At 48.0% G+C, this 21,789-nt stretch overlaps 1 protein-coding gene across 3 annotated transcripts; it reads left to right on the plus strand.

Annotated features, from left to right (window-relative positions):
* Positions 1-953: 953 nt before the first annotated feature.
* SPRED3 (sprouty related EVH1 domain containing 3) lies at positions 954-20,338 on the plus strand. Of its 3 annotated transcripts, none has more exons than XM_056846070.1 (6): positions 954-1,021; positions 15,809-15,980; positions 16,747-16,915; positions 18,187-18,254; positions 18,793-18,954; positions 19,594-20,338. In XM_056846070.1, exons 2-6 carry the CDS (start codon positions 15,813-15,815, stop codon positions 20,299-20,301), a joined length of 1,275 nt encoding a protein of 424 aa, XP_056702048.1. In that variant the 5' UTR covers positions 954-1,021; positions 15,809-15,812; the 3' UTR covers positions 20,302-20,338. The 3 variants fall into 3 exon arrangements, with proteins under 3 accessions (XP_056702048.1, XP_056702049.1, XP_056702050.1); XM_056846071.1 differs by lacking the exon at positions 954-1,021 and adding an exon at positions 1,311-1,369; XM_056846072.1 differs by lacking the exon at positions 954-1,021 and adding an exon at positions 2,508-2,544.
* The last annotated feature ends 1,451 nt before the right edge of the window (positions 20,339-21,789 follow it).

Genomic DNA, 21,789 nt, shown 5'->3' on the forward strand with positions numbered 1-21,789 from the left:
AGCCTAAGTGCGTGTAAAATAAGAGCAGTAGCCGTGCACACAGGAATTGGCAGTCGATAACATGCATCTTTCCCACCTTTAGTATCACATTTGACATGCACAGCAAGAAAACCTCTTGATTGAAGCTTAGATGAAAGCAATCAAACTCCAGCAATCTGGGCTGTCGTCCATGACCCCTTCTGCCCCCATAAAGGTGCCATAGGAATCCTCTTCTCCCTACCCCCCATTATAGCCTGTGAAGGGTTGGCTTGCCCACCCCAAACACCCTTCCAGGCCCTGGGAGCATGTTCTGGAGGAGGACAGAGTTTATTCCTGCCATGCACAATGGCCAGTGGTACAAAACACAAACTGTAGATTTAGAAATCACTGTGTGCCTGCCTACTGAGATCTTCAAAATGCTTTCACCATCTTTTCCCAAGTGGTGCCTAGGTGGTTTTTCCCTGCACCATGCCGATTTAGGGCCAGGGTGCAAATTCTAAACCATGTCACCAAGGTTGGTTGAGCACCAAACCTAGAAGGGCATGCCGGTTACTGTGTGGGGGTTATTAATTGGAAGGGGGGGTTAAACAATTATTCCATTTTTCTGCACTCTTTCTCTCCCCCTTCTATGAACAAACCAGCCTTCCAGCATAAAGAGAGAGGGATGCAAACTGCTGAAACCCCCCTTGGAACAGGCCTTAGTGGGGGAAGGTGTAGAATGTGGATCAGGAACCAGCGTTTACACACTAATATGGCTCAGGGTCTGTCGCTTTTCTTTGCCGGCTTCAGCTTGCTTCCCTTTGGAAGAGATACAGAGATGAATTTCCCTCGGGCTCTTTCTCTCTCTCTCCCCCTTGCCCCCCCCCCGCCTTTTTTCCTTTTGATCTCTTTTCAAATTCTTTCAGGGCATTAGGACCAGGTGGAAACCACTTTCTCTCTCTTCCTTTCTCAGCTTTGGAGTCTGCTTTCTCTCTCCCCCCCCCCCAGCTTGTGGCCCTGCATCATCCATTTAAGAAACCCATTCTTAGCACCCAGGTGTCTGGTTAGTATCTGGCTGGGTCCCTAAGGCAATTCTGAACAGGTGCAAGGCGGGAGGCGGGAAGGGCTGGGGGACCGGGCAGAGGTGGGGAGAGGGAACAGGGGGGTGGGGATTAGAGGGGGGGTTAAGAGGTAATGCTAATTTCTACGAGCTGGAAAAATGGCTGCTAGTTTCTCATCTTTATGGTGATGGTTACAACATATATATATATATATATATGTAATATATATATAAATAAATATCTATGCATATCTCTATGTATATTTGCATATGAAATTTTAAATAATGGGGACGGGGGAGTCCATCAGGGTGAAATTGCAAACTGCAGGCAATAACGGACAGCGATTCACAGTGAGTCATTCTTTTGATATATCTTTTTTATTCCCCACCCACCCCTCCAGCAAAAATTAGAGGGGGGTTGCTAATGCATTTCTTCTTTACAAAAGACAGAGATGTCATTTTAATTTACAGCATTTGGTGGGGTGGTGAAAGTGAAACATCTCCATTCATAAAAAAAACCCTTGCATGTTTTTTAAAACCTTTCTTTGATACATATTTTTAATATTTCTTCCACCTTTTCTTTGTCTTTTTAAATCTCTGCCTATCAGCTGTAGCAGCATTGTTTTCTTTTTTTTAAATGATGTTTGTATGCATATCTTTGTATGTCTGTTTGTGTGTATATATGTGTCTGTGTGTGGTGTGTCTGTATTTTCTTCAATGAGGCTTGGTTTTTTCTGACAATGATGGTGGGTCTTTTTTTATGAATGAAATTCAATCCCACCAAAAAAAAAGAGGGTGGGGGTCTATTTGTTTGTGAATCAGTGCTATTTGCATCGGGATTCATTCATAAAAAGCCACGGTTGAGCAATAAGATTCATCATGGTGGGCTACATTTTTTCTTTCCTTGCCTGTCAGTTTTTGGTGGGGGGGGGCAGAGGGGGGGTCTGTTAAGCCTGTTTTGTCATAGTGAAGGGATCTGGGCATTTCTTTTTCTGTCTTTTTGTAAAGCCCTAGAAGGTGGGGGGGGGATAAGATCTTCTCTTTCTACATATTTTCCCTTCGTCTGTCTTGCGTTTGATATCTTATATCTATATTATATATGTATGCATGATATACATATTAATTCCCCCCTCCTGTTCACCTGTTGTTTATTCAAGAAACAGGGACAAAGAACCTAGTCTGGGTCATGTGACCCTCCATTCACAAAAATCCAGCCCAGGGTTTCCATTGAGATGGGCTGAAGGAATAGGCAGTCGGGGCCGTAGAGTCTTACCTTTTTCAAAGGCTCTTCCAGAGCGCTGACAACAAAAGAGATTGGGGGGGTTGGGGGGGACGGGGGTTGAGACGGAGAGGGAGAGAGAAGGGTGGGTGGGCTTGCAGATTTCAAGTAGAGACTGTTAACAACCGGCATCCATACATCTGAGGGAGGGGGCTAAGAAGGGGGTGCAGAGAGATTTTTATTATCATTATTTTGCAATTCCATACACCAACAGACCATACTTCTGCAAAAAGGTTTGAAATTGGAAGTATGTATTTCAAGATTAACTGTATCACCTTTTCTTGCATGTGGGTGGGGGTGCATCTGTATTTCTCTGAAAGGATGATTCGTATGTGATGTTATTTCATGTTCCTCCCCACCACCACCCGAAAGATTATGAATGAGGAGAAGGGTTATTCATCTAGAGTGGTCTTCAGGATGCTGTGCTGATCTGTGTTTGGAAGGGGGGGTTGCAAATTGATTTTGAGACCTCTTCCCACCGGAATGAAACCTTGCCTGTGCCCAGGCCACAGAGAGACAGGTGTGTGTGCCTCAGATTTCTTCTATGGCGTGTTTTATATCTCCAATTGTTGGCTTTACTGTAAAAGGTGCATTAGAAATTTGCTATAATTTGAAAAGTCTTATTGAATTCTTCCTCCTCCTCCCCCCCTCATAGTGGTGGCAGTTCCCCCCCCCCTGATTTCGTGTTTATGTTCCTTGAGATGCTTTACAGTTATTAGGGGGGTTGTATTTTTATGCTTTTTACAAACTTTGCATTTAATACATTCAATGGTTTCTTCTTTTTTGGTAAAAAAAGGTGAAGAGGAGGTAAATATAAGATTGTAATAAGGAAGAAGACAAATGTGTTGCACTGGAAAATGGGGGATTGACTCTGGTGTTTTGTGCATTTTCATGAAAGGGAGATCGTTCGTGTTTCATTTTTAAAAGTCTCTTCTTGTTTGGAAAAAAAATGTCAATTCTTCTCTCTTTTCTCATCCCTGCCCCCACTTGGCTTCCAAAACGGGGAATATGTGTCTCGACTAGGCTTCAACATCTTTGATCTTGTAATACATAATGTCATTTTCCATGGCAACGCGTTGTGATGTCACCTGTATGTTGAAAACACTTTGTGCTATTTTTAATATATATGTATATATATTGGGGGGGGGGGCTGATGCTTCCTCCATTTGACTTTTGTGGCAATGATCTCTGTCTTTTGGGGGCGGGGGAGATAGAAAATCTCCGTCTATATGCTGGACAACTGGGCGCCATTATAAATTCTCAGTGTTGTGGATAAGGGACATATATGATGTTGATTCGTGGTTGTGTATTTGCTCCACCTGTCTCATTTTCTCCTCCTTGCAATGTAAACCACCTTTTGCACCATCAGAACAGAAAGAAAGCGGGGATCTGGAAAGGGAAAAGCAAAAAATAGATCTTATGTTATTTTAAATTAAATTTCCAGTTTTGGTGCTTTAAAATTTGGTTATTTTCCTTTAGTAGCAGATTGGAAGGCCTGGCAGGTTAAGGGGGGCATCTTGATGTGACTGGAGAATGGTCAAGCAACAGGGTTCTCAGGAAAGACGCTTCTGCAAGTTGCGGGTTGACACAGGGAAGGGATGTGGTTCAGTGGTTAGAGCCGAGATTGGAATGGGGGGGGGGATGGAGGCCAGTCTTCCAAGGTCATGCTAGGAAATTGTTCAGTAGTTAAGCTCGGGATGATCAGGATTATAGCTACACCACACAGACTTCAGTTGGCCAAGCAGTCATTCCTTTTCCCCGAGTGGGGGGACGACGACACAGGGAATCGCAGTTCAGGAAGAAACTGTTCCCAGGATCCTTAGGGAGGAAACCATGATGGCTGATACGGTATAGAACCAGGGATATGTTTGTGGTGTTGATACCCCCTTAGCACTGCTGACTCATAGTGTGGTCTTGGCTAGCCATTCCTTCTTGTTCAATTGTATTTAACTCGGGGCTGTAACCAGCAGTCGATTATTCAGTTTGATTTCGGTAGTTGATTTTAACCAGACCCTCCTGATCAACAACAAAAATGCCCTTCATGAATATAGCTGCATTTGTTAAAAATCAAATTGTTAATCCATTTTACATCAAGTGTTTACAAAAGCCACATGCAGTGGGTGCAATTTTAGGAGAAACATCTTCCCTCTGTCCCTCACCCAGGAGAGAATACGTCGTCTTATGCCTCTCATATTTGAAATCTTTTCTTTAACTGGATCCAGTTCATGGATTTTTTACTTTCAAAGCAGGAAATGTGCTGCCTTTTTTTAAATTCAAGAGATGCTGATTTACACCACATCTTAGAGGCTTTCTTTCGCAACCAAGGCCCAGTAGAAGCTGGCTTCCAGGGTGCACAGGGTTGCCCCTCTCAACTTGTAGAAGCATCCTTGGTCTTGGACGAGGATGTCATAAGAGACCTGTCAGGGCAGACCACAAGATCCTTCGTCCAGTTTGCAAACATGTTCAGCCAGATGCCAAAGAGGCCATGAAATTGCCAGCCCCTCCCCGTTTATCCTCAGTATCCACAGCTAAACTGCCTCTGAGTATGGAGGCTCCATTGAGGTGTGTGAGAATAGCAAGAAGAACAGGGCATCTGCATCCTGAGCTGAGCTGGGAGAGTCAGTTGTTCAGTGGGGAAGCTCTTGGATCCGTCCCTAACATCTCAGGTTTAAGGAAAAGCATTTATCTGCCTGAGACCCTAGAAAATCACCACCAGTCGGACAGGACTGAGCTAGGTAGTGACGAGGGTTACCAATCTCCAGGTGGGGGCTGGATATCTCCCAGAATTATAACTAATCTCTACACTATGTAAGTTGCTTATTTATTTATTATTTATGTAAAGCTTTTATTCCACTTCTGAAGAAAATGGCTGCTTTGGAAGGTGGGCTGCATGGCATTATACCCAACCGAGGTCCCCCCACCCGCCCTAAACTCCACTCTCCCAGGCTCCATCCTCAAATCTCCAGGTATTTCCCAACCCGGAGTTGGCAACCCTAATTTAGTCTGACAGCAGGATAAGGCAATTTGGTGTGTTTACGTACACCACAAGGGAGAGGTCATGGCTTAGTGGTAGAGCTACCTGCTTGGCATGCACAAAAGCAGCTCCGAATCTTGACTTTCACCCAAAAAAATATCTCTACACCAACTGGTGTCACTATCTTTCTTTCTGTTCTGTCACCTGAGGTTTTGCGAATGGGCCAAGGATGAGATTGACGCCCTCACTGAGTTACAATTCCCAGAGCTCTTTGGAGGAAACCATGGTGTAAAACTAATAGTAGTTGGTCACCACAGTATGCCCCATGTTGCTAAACTCTTGATGCCAAAGTCAGAGGCCCGAGTTTTGTCTTTAAGCCATCGTCGCTTTCCTCCAAATTGCTCTGCGTTGCTTATGTGGGCAGCTAGGAAACATTTCTGATCCAGAGGTGTTTTCTGAAGTTACCCCCCTGTGTTTTTGGATGTGGGAATTTAAACAAAATCGGGGGCAAACAGCAGTGACTGATGCCACAATTGCCTATGGAATCAGTGGCTTTCCTTACTGGTGTGTGTTTGGGGGGGGGGGGCTTCAGATTCAAAACTCCCAAGGTGTTAACCCCCAGGCCCCAAATCCCCAGCTGAGCTCTCCAAGTCTGTGTCAAAAATTGATCTCTGCAACATTTGTTTACCCCGTCCTTCCTCTGAGTAGCTTGAGGTGACATTCATGGTTCTCACACCAGCTCTGCGAGGTAGGTTAGGCAGCTAAAGTGTAACTTGACGGAGCACCTATCCCCTCCTTGTTTTCCTGTTGCTGTATTTGTAAATCTATACGGAATTAGTTATCGTACCTAAGTGGAGTAACTCTGCATAGGATTTTACTGTAAGTTAGTTCATCTCTTGGCAAAATAGATCAGCTTAGTTATATGTGATGTTGTGTAAAAGGTTTATGGGCTTGGTCGTCCCCCCCCCCCCCACACACACACACACATGGAAGTACAATCTGCATTAAGACTCCTTTTGTGACTGAGGACTAGACTGAGGCCATGAGGACTAGTAACTTGCTCTTGTTTTTTTGAATAAAGCTCTTGGCACTCAGCGCAGCCTTCCAATTTAGAGGCCATGTTCTGTATTTTAGAGTATAGTTGTGAGCAAGGTGGTTGTGCCTGCTCTTTCTTCCCCAGCTTTTCTTCAGGCTTCCGTATCCGCATCTGCTCCTCTTCCTGCCGAGGCTCGCTTCTTTGACCGTCCATGGGCTAACACATCCCTCCTTCGTGGTCTGTCTGATGGGTTTGTTCCACAAGCCATGTGTGTGTGTTTGCAGCTCTTTGACCATGCAGACAATCTGCTTCTCCCCCTATAATAGCTGTGGGCCCTTTGCCTTCCCCTTGTCTTAAAAAAAAATGCAACATTTGCAGACTGCCAGAAATGCAACCCCTTTTGAAACATAGCTAGGTGTACAGCGAAGTACGAAGGGGAGGAGGATAGAGAAGAAGAGGAGAAAATGGTGTACATCAAGTCTGTGTAAGAAAATGGCTCCAACGGCTGAGCGGTGCGAAATTCTGAAAAAGTTGGTGGGGGGGCTTTGAAAAAGGGAAGTCATTCGGGAAGAAAAGTGACCATATAGAGGTGTGTGCACTCTATTCTCAGACTTAAAAATAAATGTTTAAAAACTATCTAGCAATAGAAGAGGAAGGTGTGTGAGAGCTAGGGCAAAAGGCAGTGCGAGACATCTGGCGAACGAAAGAACCGTCGCTGGGAATTTGGTGCCTGTTTTGTGCTGAACAATTTTTTTTTAGCGTGTCAAAAATCGGTGCATTGGTCAGGTGAATCTTTATTGGATTAATGGGGGGAGCAGTTTTAAGTGGTGGAGCTTCAAGGCTTCAGCCACATGCGTTTGGTCACTCGGGTAGTCTTCGCTTCGCATGTGTTGCTGTAACGTGGAATAGAAGAGGGAATGTTTTCCAAGATGGCCTTTCTGTCTGATGCCGAGGGGGTAGATTTTCTTTCTGGAATTATGAGTTCTTCTGCATTTCCTTTGGTGTCTTGAAAAGGACCGTGTGTCATTGGGGGTGATGTGCAAATTATATTTAAATTTAATCGCTTGCGACCCAGGCAGTCGATCAACTAAAAATTATTTAATTGGCTGCCAGCTCCAGTTCAAAGCAAATAAGTGTGTATGTGTGTGTGTATATATGTGTGTATATATATATGTGTGTGTATATATACATACGCACTGGAACTGAATATATATATGTATATACTGCTGAGGATGAGCGGGGAGGATTATCGCTGTGCCTATGCAAACTGCTAGCCCTGTATAGAAGAAATCACATCCTTTTGGGCTGCTTCTGAGACAATCCCAAACCACTTCCAGGTCCTGTGCAGAGATGATCTGCACCCAGGATTTGTCTCCTGTCTGGATCCTGCATTTCAGCATGTAGCCACTTACAAGCCGGCTCGCTCGGCTCCTTTCTCCATTGCCATGGAGCCGACGTACAGCTGATTCTCTGATCTGAGTCTGTTGTGGGTGATGCCTTGAAGGAAAAATCCTGGCAGGTCAGCAGAACAGGTGAGCTTCACTCGGCAAGCGGGGCTAGAAAATTTGAACGCAGGCCCTTCCCAACATGTCCACTTTTCACCATGATGGTGTGTGCTCGCTATGTTCTTTACTTGGGCCTGAAGGCCTCCATGCTTGAACCAGGTCCGTGACATCCCAGCAGAGTTGTTATGTATAGTGGGTGGCAGAAAAGTCTCCCGGATTAAGGGAGGGGCAGGCTTCTGAGGTTACTTTTTGACAGAAAGAGGTTCCAAGGCTTCTGGCCCATCCAGCTCCATACGTGCTGAGACACAGTGTACACCCTCTCGTGCTTTAAGACCCTCTTGAACATTTTGACGTGTGTCTCAGGGCTGGTGGCCAGTACAGCCCGTCCACCCCCTCCAGCAGACTATGCAGAGAGGTGGATGGGCAAGCCACACAGCCCGGTGCTGGGGCCTGAAGAGCCAGGCCAGGGTCAGCAGGTTTATACAGCTGTTGGTCTTTTGGGTCACCTGACTGCTGCAAGTAGAAGCTGCAATACCTCTCAATGGCCATTTACCTTGGTGGCGCTACAGAGCAGCTGAGAGCAGGCTAGCACTTCCTGTTGTTTGCAAGCAGCCACGGATAGCAAAGGAAGGGAAGTAGCCAAGGCCCTGCTTGAAACCCCTGGTGTGTTATGTCATGATGCTGACAGCCTCTGGGTAGCTGCAAAGCACCGTGGCTTCATCCCCATTCATAGTGACATTTGAGACCCAGTTTATCAGGAAAGCTCCTCGGTGCAAGGCCTGCTGAAATAAAGGGAAGTGGCAGGAAGGACTTGACCATGCACCCCCTGTCAGCTCTTGAGCCTTAGAGCTTGCCATTTACAAGCCAAACTTTTGAAAAATAAATATGCATCAGTTGAAAATAGGATGGCCTTGGCATCAATATACTGTGGAATATGCAATGAATTTGTGAGGTAGGACCCATGTATGGCATTAGCATAAATGGTGCTTCATTTGCAGAATATAGTTTTATAATTCTGGGTGTTTCTCTTGGTTGTGTGTGGTGATGGGGGTACTTCATGCCTATTCTAATCTTGGCCATGGTTTGTGGGCCACTGAATAAACGGATGCCTTGAAGAATTTTTTTGCTGCAGATTCTTTGTCTGGCCTCATGCAAGCTCCTCATCTCTGTGAGCCTCAATGTTTCTGATCTGCACTGGTGGATCAGGAGGCAGTTGCCAACTCCAGGTTGGGAAATTCCTGGGAGAACCGAAGGTGGAGCCTGGAAAAGGCAGAGTTTTGGGAGAAACCTCAGCAGCGTACAATGCAATAAAGCCCACCCTCCAAAGCAGCCATTTTCTCCAGAGAAACTTGTATCTGTAGTATGGAAATCAGTTGTAATTCCAGGAGATTTCCAGGCCCAACCTGGAGGTTGGCAAACCTACTGGAAACCCACCCAAGGAGTTCTGCACCCCCAAGAAGAGATTTGGGCTTCTGTTTCTGAGTTGGCAGTCTCTGTGATACTAGCCTCTAGTTCTGAGTTGCTTCACAATATGCTGGTTGCTGTGACTACTGCCAGACCAGGATTGTGAGACGTTGTTCCTGAATCCAGGCTGGGAGTTGCATGACCTCCTGTGGGCCTGAGTTGGAACATGTGCTACTGCCAGCAGGAGGTGTTGCTCTCCTGAAGACGCAGACAAGGGACCACCCAGGCCCCCAGTATTTATACCAGGCCTAGTTCGTGCAGGGCCTTCCTGCTGCCAGTCAGTGTCCTGTACTGATGTTGTCCTCCTCCGTCTCCGTCTGACGTTGGCAAGATCTTAGATCACACGATGCCAGCGTGGTGTAGTGGTGAAGAGCCGTGGTTTGGAGCGGTGGACTCTGATCTGGAGAACCGGGTTTGATTCCCCACTCCTCCCCATGAGCGGCGGAGGCTAATCTGGTGAACTCCTACACCTGAAGCCAGCTGGGTGACCTTGGGCTAGTCACAGCTCTCTCAGCCCCACCTACCTCACAGGGTGTCTGCTGTGGGGAGAGGAAGGGAAGGTGATTGTAAGCCAGTTTGACACTTCCTTAAGTGGTAGAGAAAGTCAACATATAAAAACCAACTCTTCTTCATCATCATCTCCCTAGGCTAGTGTTGCTAGCTCTTAGTTGGCACAACTCTGTCAAGGGGCAAATCTGACCCTGGCGTAGGGCCAAGGGACAGAGCTGGTATGACTTGCCCAGCTATGGGGTTGAAGGGTGGAACAAAAGAGTCAAGGGGTGAAGCTCACAGAAAATAGTAATTCATCTAAGGCAAACAGCTCCCCCTTTCTCTCTCTGGCTGAGAGCTCAGCTGAAAAGGAGAGCAGCCAAAGATAGCCATGGTGTCTAGAAAAGCAGCCTTTAGGGCACCGGAAAGCCTAGACTGAAAATGAAAGTAAAAATTGTGCTGCAAAAATCTTAAGGGCACAATAAATACCTTTCCCTTAAAAACTGACCTCTATCCTGTTCTTTCCATTATATGGGGAAAAAAACCCCAACTCATCTGACAACCAAGCAGAAGGAAGAAAAACCTGGTCATGCCAGTAGAAAGCTGGCCAGGAGGCACCCCTACCCCACCCTGAGTCCACAAGGCTTCATACTTCCTGACAGCTATACTTGTGATGTACCACAACCTGTGGTCCCTGTTTACCTGTGTCACTTGTTCTGTGGCACCTGTGGTTTGCTTTTCCGTACAGAACACAGGTTTGAATTAGCGTTGCCCATCTCCAGGCGGTGGCTGGAGATCTCCTGGGATTACAATTGATCTCCAGGCAACCGAGAGCACTTCACCTGGAGAAAAATGGCCATTTTGGAAGGTGGAGTTTATGGCATTAAACCCCACTGAAGTCCCTCCCCTCCCCAAATCCCTCACTCCTATGGCTCCACTCCCAAAACCTCCAGGTATTTCCCAACCTGGAGTTGGCAACCCTAGTCTGAACTAAGAAGTAACTTTCATTTTCCAGGTATTCAGAAAAAATCTGGAATGAAGCATACCTTTGGTGACTGAGGAGTACGAAAGGGAGAGCGCCTGAGCCTTCACAAGAAACTGCAGGAAAGGGTTGTCGGCTGCCAGTTCCTGAATGTGACCACAAAAGCCTCCCTGTGGGGTGGCTTAGCTGGTGGAGTTGGGGCAGCAAAGTGGGGAGAGGGGGCCAGCTGGAGCGAGAGAGGGGGCAGGGAAAGGAATGGGGGGGGGGAGACGCGCTGCCCTCCTCTCTAGGCCCAGAAGGGTGGCTCATTGGATGCCCCAATCAGAGACCCTTCTCTTTTCTCCGCACGACAGCACAGCCATGTGTCTGGCTGGTGCAGAGAAAGGGGGACGTAGCCCGCAAGCTGGGGGGAAACTTGATGGGGGTGCTGGGCACACTTTTGACGAGCACCAATGCCACACTGGCAGCTGCGTCCAAAATGCCCGCTTGAGAACCGTGGGCTGAAATTGGCCATCCTGCAGCCAGCGCTTGAAGAAAAGATGCGGGGCGAACAGTACTCCCTTGAACCTCCTTCAACTGGCTTGGGATCTCTGCCAGTGTCCCGTTTCTGACCACCACGATTCTTTATATGTATGCAAATGGTTTGGCACACTCACCCGCACCCCGACCTTTTTTGCTGTCTGATATCGAGGGCTATTCAGCTGTGCTGGGGGGGGGGGGGCTTCTGCAGGCTGCTGATGGCAGCTTGCAGAAGATTGCAATCCACAGCCTGGAGGCCTCCTCCTTCACACACGCCCCACCACTGCCACAGTTTAATTATTAACTTTGTGCACAAGGTATTGAAAAGCATCTGTTTCCTGTAAAAATCAGATTAGACCCGTGTTTGCTTAAAACTTGGCAGCTGAGGCTCCTGGGCTGGGTGTGGATGAGAGAGACGGTGGAGATTCTGTGTGTGGGATTTGTTGGGTTTTTTTGTTCAAACATTTTTTTCCCTGTTTTGCAAACTTGTGTCTGGCCCCATTGCATGGATTTTGCTATCTGTGGGGGGGCTAGCCTGGCAGAATTTGATAGAGTGTGGGGTTACCAACCTCTGGGTGAGGCATGGAGATCTCCTGGAATTACAACTGATATCCAGGCGACAGAGATCATTTCCCCTGAAGAAAATGGCTGCTTTGGAAGATGGACTCTGTGGCATTATAGCCTGCTGAGGGTCCCTCCTCAGGCTCCACCATCCCCCAAATCTCCAGGAATTTCCCAACCCTAACAGTGATACGTGGGGAAAGCAGATGTTGCTAGGTGCTGGGAATTGAGGCCCTCTGCACAGCCTCAGAGGCAATTGTTTTTCTTATTATGTTATGCAGACATTTTTTTGTGGCATTGGTTCTGAAATGTATACCATGCTAGCTGTAAGGAAGTGGGACTCAGCCTGCTGGAAGCCATGATATCTGCCTGGGAAACCCCCACCCCCACCCCTTCATTAGATATTCTAGGGAAAATCAACTGTAGTGCAGCTTTTTGCATGTGCATAGAGGCATGATTCTCATTCGCTTCACAAATTTTGTGGTTCATTGGAGATTGACCAAAATCCTTCAGTTTCATATCCCCCGATGGGGGAGTAAATTTAGGAGGCAGGCCCAGGTGAAAATGTATTTAAGTACTCAAGCACTTAGAATGTTACACTAGTGAGGTTTGGAAGGCCTGAGTTCAAATCCCTCATTACCCCAAAGCTTGTTGGATGATTATGGGGCAGTAATACCCACTCAGACTCACCTACCTCACAGGACTGGTGTGAGGATAACATGGGGGAAAGGAGAATCCCATGTCCCTTCGAGCAGGGGTTCCCAAGTTGTGGGTCAGGACCTCGAATTGGGTCATGATGCTATCACTGGTGGGTCACCAGGGCAAGAAGTAATAGGAGGATCTGGCTGAAGTAGGAGGTTCTGGGACACTCAGTGGCATATTTGGGTTACCTCTGCGTAATGGGTGCAGTGGTCACAGAACAAAGCCCCTGGACTAATAATGCTGTATATTTGTGTGTCTGTGTATAAAGTAGCTAGATTCGAGTCCTGTAGCACCTTAGAGACCAACAAGATTTTTGGGTATAAGCTTTCGAGAGTCACATCTGTCTATATCACATACGTGCAACATGCCATCAAATTACAGCCGACTTATGTTGACCCATAGGGTTTTTAAGGCAAGAGACATTCAGAGGTGGTTTGCCATTGCCTGCCTCTGTGTAGCGACCCTTGACTTCCTTGGAGGTCTCCCATCTAAGTAGTATCTTGGGCTGATCCTGATTAGCTTCTGAGATCTCACAATATCAGGCTAGCCTGGGCCATCAAGGCAAAAGATGAACTGAGGTTGTTCGCCATTGCCTTCCTCTGTAGCGACTTAGGACTTTCTTGGTGGTATCCCATCCATGTACTAACCAGGGCTGACCCTGCTTAACTTCTGAGATCTGACAAGATCTGGCTAGCCTGGGCCATCCAGGTCATTGTCTATATATTTATAAATGGTAAAAATGAAAAATATACTTGTTCAGCGATGCAAGATGCTCACATTGTAGAAAGGAAAAAATTGCTTGGATTGACTTTGCAAATAGGTCCAAGTAAGTAGAGTAAGTTTAGGAAAGGGAATCCAGCTTTGAAAAATGTGCAAACCCTAGCCTTTGAGGAAGGTGGGATAAAAAAAACGGTTACAAGAGATTGGTCAATTTGCAGATCACAGAGCTGGGAAAGGACCTCTGTGGTTGGGTTAGAATGGAGAAGAAAGGACTGTTAATGTACTAACCGCCTGACTGCATAATTCCTCTGTTCAGCAGGCACGCTAACTGGGAGTCCCCGTTTATCTTTTTTTTAAATCTCCCTCTGCCTCCCAAGAGCTTAGGGTGGTATACATAGTCTCTGGGATCTCCTCTGCTAGGGCTGCCAAGCTCCAGGTGGGGCCTGTGGATCTCCCAGAATTATAAATGATCTCCAGACTCAAGAATCATAGAGTTGGAAGGGACCACTAAGGTCATCTAGTCCAACCCCCTGCACAATGCATGAAATTCACAACTACCTCCCCTCCCACACCCCCAGTGACCCCTACTCCATGCCCTCCCTCTCATGAACTGCCTAAGGTCATAGAATCAGCATTGCTGACAGATGGCCATCTAGCCTCTGCTTAAAAACCTCCAGGGAAGGAGCACTTACCACCTCCTGAGGAAGCCTGTTCCACTGAGGAACCGCTCTAACTGTTAGAAAATTCTTCCTAATGTCTAGACCAGGGGTCCTCAAACTTTTTAAACAGGGGGCCAGTTCACTGTCCCTCAAACACTGTTGGGGGCCGGACTATAGTTTGAAAAAAATATGAACAAATTCCCCGTGTGTGCGGGGGAGGAGGAGGCGGCACGAGGGGGGCTCTCCTGAAAAGCATCCTCCTCCCGAGCCCGGACCTTCCCTCGGCAGACGCGGCCTCGCCCCTGCCCCGGCCTCCCTTGCGCTCTCCGCACGCACAGAGGCAAGTTAATGGGGAATAAAGAGGCTGGAGTCCGCGGCAAGCTCCTGCGCCTTACAATTGTAGTGGTTAAGAGTGGCGGTTTAGAGCAGGGACTCTGATCTAGAGAACCAGGTTTGATTCCCCACTCCTCCACGTGAGAAGCGGAGGCTAATCTGGTGAACCTGGTTGGTTTCCCCACCCCTACACATGGCTGGGTGCATGCGGCCAGGAAGCCCAGAAAAGCTCTGGGGAGGGGAGCAAGGGGGGACTGGCTTTCTTGGTCCCCGGGCCGGACAAAAGCCCTCCGGGGCCCGGATCCGGCCCACGGGCCGTAGTTTGAAGACCCCTGGTCTAGACAGAAACTCTTTTGATTTAATTTCAGCCTGTTGGTTCTGGTCCGACTTTCTGGAGCAACAGAAAATAACTTGGCACCCTCCTCTATATGACAGCCCTTCAAGTACTTGAAGATGGTTATCATATCCCCTCTCAGTCTTCTCCTCTTCAGGCTAAACATACCCAGCTCCTTCAACCGTTCCTTATAGGACTTGGTCTCCAGACCCCTCACCATCTTTGCTGCCCTCCTCTGGACATGTTCCAGCTTGTCTACATCCTTCTTAAATTGAGGTGCCCAAAGCTGAACACAGTACTCTAGGTGAGGTCTAACCAGAGCAGAGTAAAGTGATACCATCACTTTGCGTGATCTGAACACTCTACTTCTGTTGATGCAGCCCAAGACTGCATTTGCCTTTTTAGGTACCGCATCACACTGCTGACTCATGTTCAGTGTTTGGTCTACTAAGACCCCAAGATCCTTTTCGTACACACTACTACTAAGACAAGTCTCCCCCATCCTATAATTATGCATTTTATTTTTCCTACCTAAGTGCAGAATTTTACATTTATCTCTGTTGAAGTGCATTTTATTGGTTTTAGTCCAATTCTCCAGCCTGTCAAGATCATCCTGTATCCTGGCTCTGTCTTCTTCCGTATTTGCTACCCCTCCCAATTTAGTATCATCTGCAAATTTAATAAGCATCCCCTCTATTCCTTCATCCAAATCATTTATAAAGATATTGAACAACACAGGGCCCAGGACAGATCCCTGAGGCACTCCACTAGTCACTCCTCTCCAAGTGGATGAGGAACCATTAACAAGCACTCTTTGGGTGCGATCTGTCAACCAGTTACAGATCCACCTAACAGTAAAAGGGTCTAAATCACATTTTCCCAGTTTGTCAACAAAGAGATCATTTCACCTGGAGAAAATGGCTGCTTTGGAAGGTGGACTCTATGGCATTATACCCCACTGAGGTCCTTCCCCACTCCCTGCTCTCCCCAGGCTCCACCCCCAAATTAGAGGAGGGGCCATGGCTTAGTGGTAAAGCATCTGCTTGGCATTCAGAAGTTCCCAGTCTAAGTAGACCATATTGACCTTGATCGGCCAGCAGTGTGATTCAGTATAAGGCAGCCTCATGTGAGTGTCCACACATGATGGAGTACATAGGTTGGGTCTCCAGAAATTTCCCCAAACAGAGTTGGCAACTCTTTCCCTGACTGCTTTTCTCCTCTCTTTCTACCCAGTTACATGGTTCGGGTGCGGGCTGTGGTGATGATCCGAGACGACTCGAGTGGGGGTTGGGTGCCCATGGGTGGCGGCGGCCTGAGTCACGTGATGATCTGCAAGGTCCGGCACCCAGAAGAAGGGCGGCACCGGCAGTACCTGATCAGTGGGGAGCGCCTGCGGGACCAGACGGTGAGGTTGGTGGAGGTGGGAGGGCTGATGGCTTCCCAGCAAGTGCTGGTGGGAAGGCAGTCATGGTGATTCTGTGGGGTACCGTCTGCTTTGGTGGTGGACCTTTGGATTACGGGGGTGGGGCTTCAGTCACCTGGAGTGGAGGTAGCATCTCTTCTCCACCTAGGGTTGCCAACCTCCTAGTCTTGTCTGGAGTTCTCCTGGAATGATGACTGATTGTCCAAACTTCATGGACCAGTTCCCCTGGAGGAAATGGCAGCTTCTGAGGGTGGACTGTAGAATTACATTCCTCCTGAGCTCTCTTCCCACCTCAAACTCCATCCTCCCCAGTCACTACCCCCAAATCTCCAGGAATTTGCCAAGCTGGAGTTGGTAATCCTACTCCCCCCACCCCGTTTATCTGTTCCCTGGTGTAACGGTATTAGGCAGTAGGGTTGTCAGCCTCCAGGAAGGGCCTGGAGATATCCTGGAATTACAACTGATCTCCACACTACAGAGATCCATTCCCCAGGAGGAAATGAAAGTTGCAGAAGGCGGGCTCTATGGTATACCATAGAGTCTAGGAGAAATGGAAGTCCTAGAGTGACATGAAATTCCCTCTGAGCTCCCTCCCATCCCCAAACTCCACCCTCTCTAGGCACCCCCCCAAAAAAAATATTCAGGAATTTCCCACACCCAAGTTGGCAACCCTATTAGGCAGCCTCCACCAGAGTTTTAAACCATGGTAGTCCGCTGGCCCTTTATCCTTCTCCCTTGCCTCCTGCAGACCATCTTGGAGTGCACACTGAAGAGGGACCTTGTCTACAACAAGGTGAACCCCATTTTCCACCACTGGAAAGTGGGGGACAGCAAGTTCGGACTCACTTTCCAAAGCCCTGCAGATGCCGTGGTCTTCGAAAAGGGAGTGCAAGCTGCCCTGGAGGAGATCGCAGAAGGTGAGGGGGGGGGCGGCGAGAGGGGTTTCAGAGGTACAAAGTGGCAGGTGAGGAGTCTACCGTGCAAGGAGGAGGAGGAAATGAGCAGAAGGGCCAAGACTGTGAGCCAAGAAGTCTCGCTGCCCCATTTAAATCCCTCCTCAGCCACAGGCTGACCAGGTGGCCTTAAAAAAGGAACTATTTGGCCTGCATGTGGTAATAGTAGCCTATCTTATAAGGGTGTTGTAAGGATAAGGCATTAGAGATCTACTACTGTGTCTCCTGTCTCTTTGCCTTGCTAGAAATAACAGTTGAGAGGGAGAGGGAATTTTACTCTCACCCTTCTGTTGTTTTCCATGTGTAGATCCCCACCCTCCAGATGCTACATGCTCAGATAGGAAAAAAATACCCTAAATATTACTGTACTGTTACTGTGATTGATATTCTGGGAACCATTTTGGGGAGGGGGCCTTTGGGCGGAGAATGTGACCAAGAAAAGCATTAAATAAAACCATTTCTAGAAACTTAAAGAGATCGTTTCAGAGTGCAGGCCGTGTTCGTCTGCAGCAGAACCGCTAGATCCGAGTCTGGGAACACCTTAGAGACCAACAAGGTTTTGGGGACTATGAGCTTTTGAAGGGAGCCGTGGCTCTCAAGAGCGTTAGACCTCGAAAATCTTATTGTCTCTAAGCTGCTACTGGACTCAAATCTAGATGTTAAAGAGAACCGAGATCCAATCTCAAACCTCCAACACCTTATCTGTTTGTTCCCTGAGATTATTAACATATACATGAAGTGTTATATTAGCATTTCTATTTTGATGAATAAATAAAATATGTTAATGCTTTTAAAATTTGCTATTATTAATATTATTACCACCACTATTCCTACTATGCCTGGCCAGTGCCCCATCCTTATTGGAAGCATGCCCAGGATACATCCCAGAATCCTTTGCAATGTTTCATAACATCTGAGGTCACTCTAAGTTTGTTAGAGGCTGGTCCAGCCAATCTAGACCCCCTGTGCAAGTTTCAGTACAAAGCCGGCATGGTGCAGCAGATAAAGTGTCAACTATGAGCCCACAGCTGTGAAACTCACTGAGCCCTCCCTCTTTCTCTCTCAGCCTACCTTGCAGGGCTATTGCTAGGATAACATGGAGGCAGTGAGAAACACATTTGCCACCTTGTGCTCCTTGGAGGAACTGCAGGGTACAAATGTAGTTAGATTTTTCTGTGCAGGTGTGATTTTTAAAATTTGTTGTTTTAATTTTATTTCTTCTACTGTTGTCTTAGGTTCCCTCTCGCCTTCCTCTTCTTCCTCCTCACAGGATGAAGCCAACGGGATGGATGAAGCTCTCGCAGTAAGTTTAAGGTGGCCATTTTCTGACACTTCAGACTCCTTCTGAGCATGCATAGTGCCTTCCCCTCTGCTTGAAAAGAAATTTGCAGAAATGCAGAGAAATCCTAGCTTAAAACAAAGACGCTTCTGTCTGTCCTCGTTGCCATTATAGGGTCAAAAGGGTGTCAGCAGCAGCTGGGGAAATTTCAAGAGCTGGCCTTTGGGGAAGAGTCCAGTGACTGAAGGGCAGGGGTGCCTCGAATTCCATCCTTGTGGTCCTAATCACATCCACTCTTGCCTGACCAAGTAGTTCAAAGTTTGCAATTCCTGCGTGAATGGTTGTGTGAATGGCCGCAGAACCGAATGTTCGGTTTCAGAGTCAGACAGGAGCCATAATTTCAGTGCAAGTTATTTGCAGCCTCCGTCCATCCACTTCTGAACCAATAGGGGGCCCTGTGCTGCAGGGGGCAGTATAAGGGAGCCACCTAGGGGCGAGGATAAGTGGGTACTCTCTGGGTAATGCTGCCCCTGCAGTGCTGTCTTTCTCTCTCTCTTTCTAGGTGCACACCGACAGCGAGTCTTCATCCAACAGTCGGAAGGAAATGCTTCCCAAGCCCATTACGATTGTGACCAGCGAGTCTTCGTCCAGCTGCTACCTCCGTTCGCCTGTCTCAGAAGAGTTCTCCTTTGGCATGGCGCAGGGGGTGATGTCTCCCGGACAGGTATGTGACTGGGGTTTGGCAGCCCCCTCCCACTATGTCAAGGAATCTTCTGTTAAACTGGCAGCTGTGTTCCAGACTTGCATTGTAGGCAGTCACCTATAGGAGTAGAACTTCCTCAAGGTGAGCCGATGTTCTTCTCTATTTTTGCTTGAAAAACGAGCTTTGCGCTCAGGCTCCATAAAGCATGGCTTTTGCTGGAGTTGTTTTGTGCAAATAAGTACACATATGAAGCTGCCTTGTATCAATCAAACCATTGGTCTGTCAAAGTCAGTATTGTCTACTGAGACTGGCAGTGACTCTCCAGGGTCTCAGGTTGTGGCCTTTCACATCACCTGCTGCTTGATTCTTTCAACTGGAGATGCTGGGGATTGAACCTGGATGCCAAGCAGATGCTCTACCCCTGAGCCACAACCACAGTAGTTATCAGTAATGCTGCACTGTGAGAACATTGAGGGTGGCTATTCTGGAGTCGGGAGCAGTGGATAGTGGATAGCAGGGTCACTGGTAGGGATCCCTTGCCCCTCTTGCAGAATTGCTTTTTCCAGAGTGGCTCAAGATCTGGGTTCAAGTTCTATTTTGCTTGTGCAAACAAGCAAGTGTTATCATTTCTGCTTTCACCACCCCTGCCCCATTTTGCAGGTCCAGCCACAACTCCTGCAGCAGCTGACCCTCCCAGATGAAGAAGATCTGGAGAGCATCACCCCCTGCAAAGATCTCTGGGTCACCAAAGGGTACGAGGATTACAGGCGAGCTGTGGTTCAGAAGCGCCAGCCCGACCCTGACAAGATTGACATATGCGTGCACTTTGAAAAGGCTGGAGGAAGTGGCAGCATGTCCCCACGGGAAAAAGAGTATTGCTTCCCACCTGGGGCTGAAGGGCGGCTCAAGGACCCCAAAGCCTCTCCGTCCTGTCGCATCCACAGTGCCCCGTCGCCACCCAAACACAAGTCGCTGAAGGACCAGCAGCAGCAACAGGGGGCTGGGGGGGTAGAGGAAGACACAGTGCCCTCGCGCTGTGTCTACTGCCGGGACGTCTTTAACCATGAGGAAAACGGGCGTGGGCAATGCCAGGATGCACCCGACCCGATTGGCCGTTGCGTCTACCAGTTCACTTGTATGTGGTGCGCTGAGAGCATGCTGTACCACTGCATGTCAGACTCGGAAGGAGAGTATTCGGACCCTTGCTCCTGCGACCCCAGCCACCCTCACTTCTGCGTCCGCTGGATGGCCTTGGTCACTCTGTCCCTCGTGGTCCCTTGCATGTGCTGCTACTTACCCCTCCACGCCTGTCACTGGTGCGGCGAGCACTGCGGCTGTTGCGGTGGGAAGCACAAGGCGGTGCGGTGAACCCAGCCGGATCCAAAGGTGGGAACTCAGTTAGAGCCACCGGGGGGGACAACAGGCGGCTGCCAGATGGCCTCTGCACGGAAGCTAGAGGCTTGCTGGGGTGCTCCCCTCCCATCTCTCTCCCTGTCCTCTTGCGTCACTTTGGGCAAAGAGGGTGTTGCGTTCGAGGCCGATCAACGGAATTTTTGTTTTTCGTTTTCCCATTTTGGAAACTGGAGACCTTTTTTTAAAGTAGCAAAATCGAGAAAAAGCAGCAAGAAGGGAAAGGTTGAGGGAAATGTCGTTGCGAATTTATTGTGGGCTCAGGGGTCCAATATGATAGGGAAGGTAACAGGCTAATGCCTTTTTTCTGTTACCATGTGGTGGATGGAGATTAAATAAATAAATAAATAAATATAAATATATATATACACATACACACATACATATATTATTTGGGGGAATTAATACACAGCAGGGAAGGGAACCAATGTTTACCTGTGAACTTGTAACCCGAAATTTGAGTGCTACCTGTAATATCCATGAAATCTGTGGGCTTTCCTCTCACATTCCTCTGCCTGTAGAATTGCTGCCACATTTAGGTGATGTTGATGCAGGCCTGTGTGGCGTGTTGCACTGTTTGTGACCCTCTAGCCAAGTATAAATGGGGGGCACTACTGGGTGCTTACCAGCTCCCCCTAGGTGCAGCCCCAGGCAGGAAGGAAAAGGGATGGGGGAAAAAACCTCAGGAAGTTATATGGACCTGTGACCTGCCACCATACATGGCTGGCTTTATTCAGTTTGGTGGATCCTTTGTAGAATAGTAATAGGGACAGATCAGTTCTCTGAATTTCACCTCCAAAACCCTACACAAACACTCCCCATCACTTAACACTAGTTTTATGGTCCTGGGTAGTTTTGGCTTGTCTGGTCCAACTGTCCACCAAAAATTGTTTACGCGGTGAGATTATCCTGCAGGGCCTGGCGATCCATTAAGCCATCACTTCATGTAGCGTATTCCAGAGGACACCCCATTTTCCTGCCCCAAATCTCTGCCTCTAGAGCAGAGGTGGTCAAATCAGGGCCCGAGGCCACAGGTCCACAGAGACTCCACATCTAGTGCTCTAGTGATTTAACCATTTGGTGGGATCATCGGCCCACTGGGCTGTAGCCTCAGCTAGCAGGCGGATGCTCCCCAAAATGTGCTCAAGAGCTGAGAACTGTTGGGGGTGGAAGAGAGGGCCATCTCTGGTTGTCTCCTTGGTTTTGAGGGCTTGGAACTGGATGCTAACTCTTCCGGTTCCAGTCCTCTTTCCAGTGAGAACATCTTGAAAACAAACAGCTCCCTGTTAGAGGAGAACACGCTGGCTTTTCATGTCAGGCACGGAAACAGCTAAGGCCACTGCTGGTACCCTGGGGAGAGGCAGTCTGTACTTTCTGCCCCAGAGCAGAGGCCTTTGAATGTCAGTGACCGCCTGGACCGAGGGGGCTCCTGCTTTAGTGGCCGTG

The sequence above is a fragment of the Euleptes europaea genome, chromosome 3 (assembly GCF_029931775.1).
Source record: "Euleptes europaea isolate rEulEur1 chromosome 3, rEulEur1.hap1, whole genome shotgun sequence".
Taxonomy (NCBI): domain Eukaryota; kingdom Metazoa; phylum Chordata; class Lepidosauria; order Squamata; family Sphaerodactylidae; genus Euleptes; species Euleptes europaea.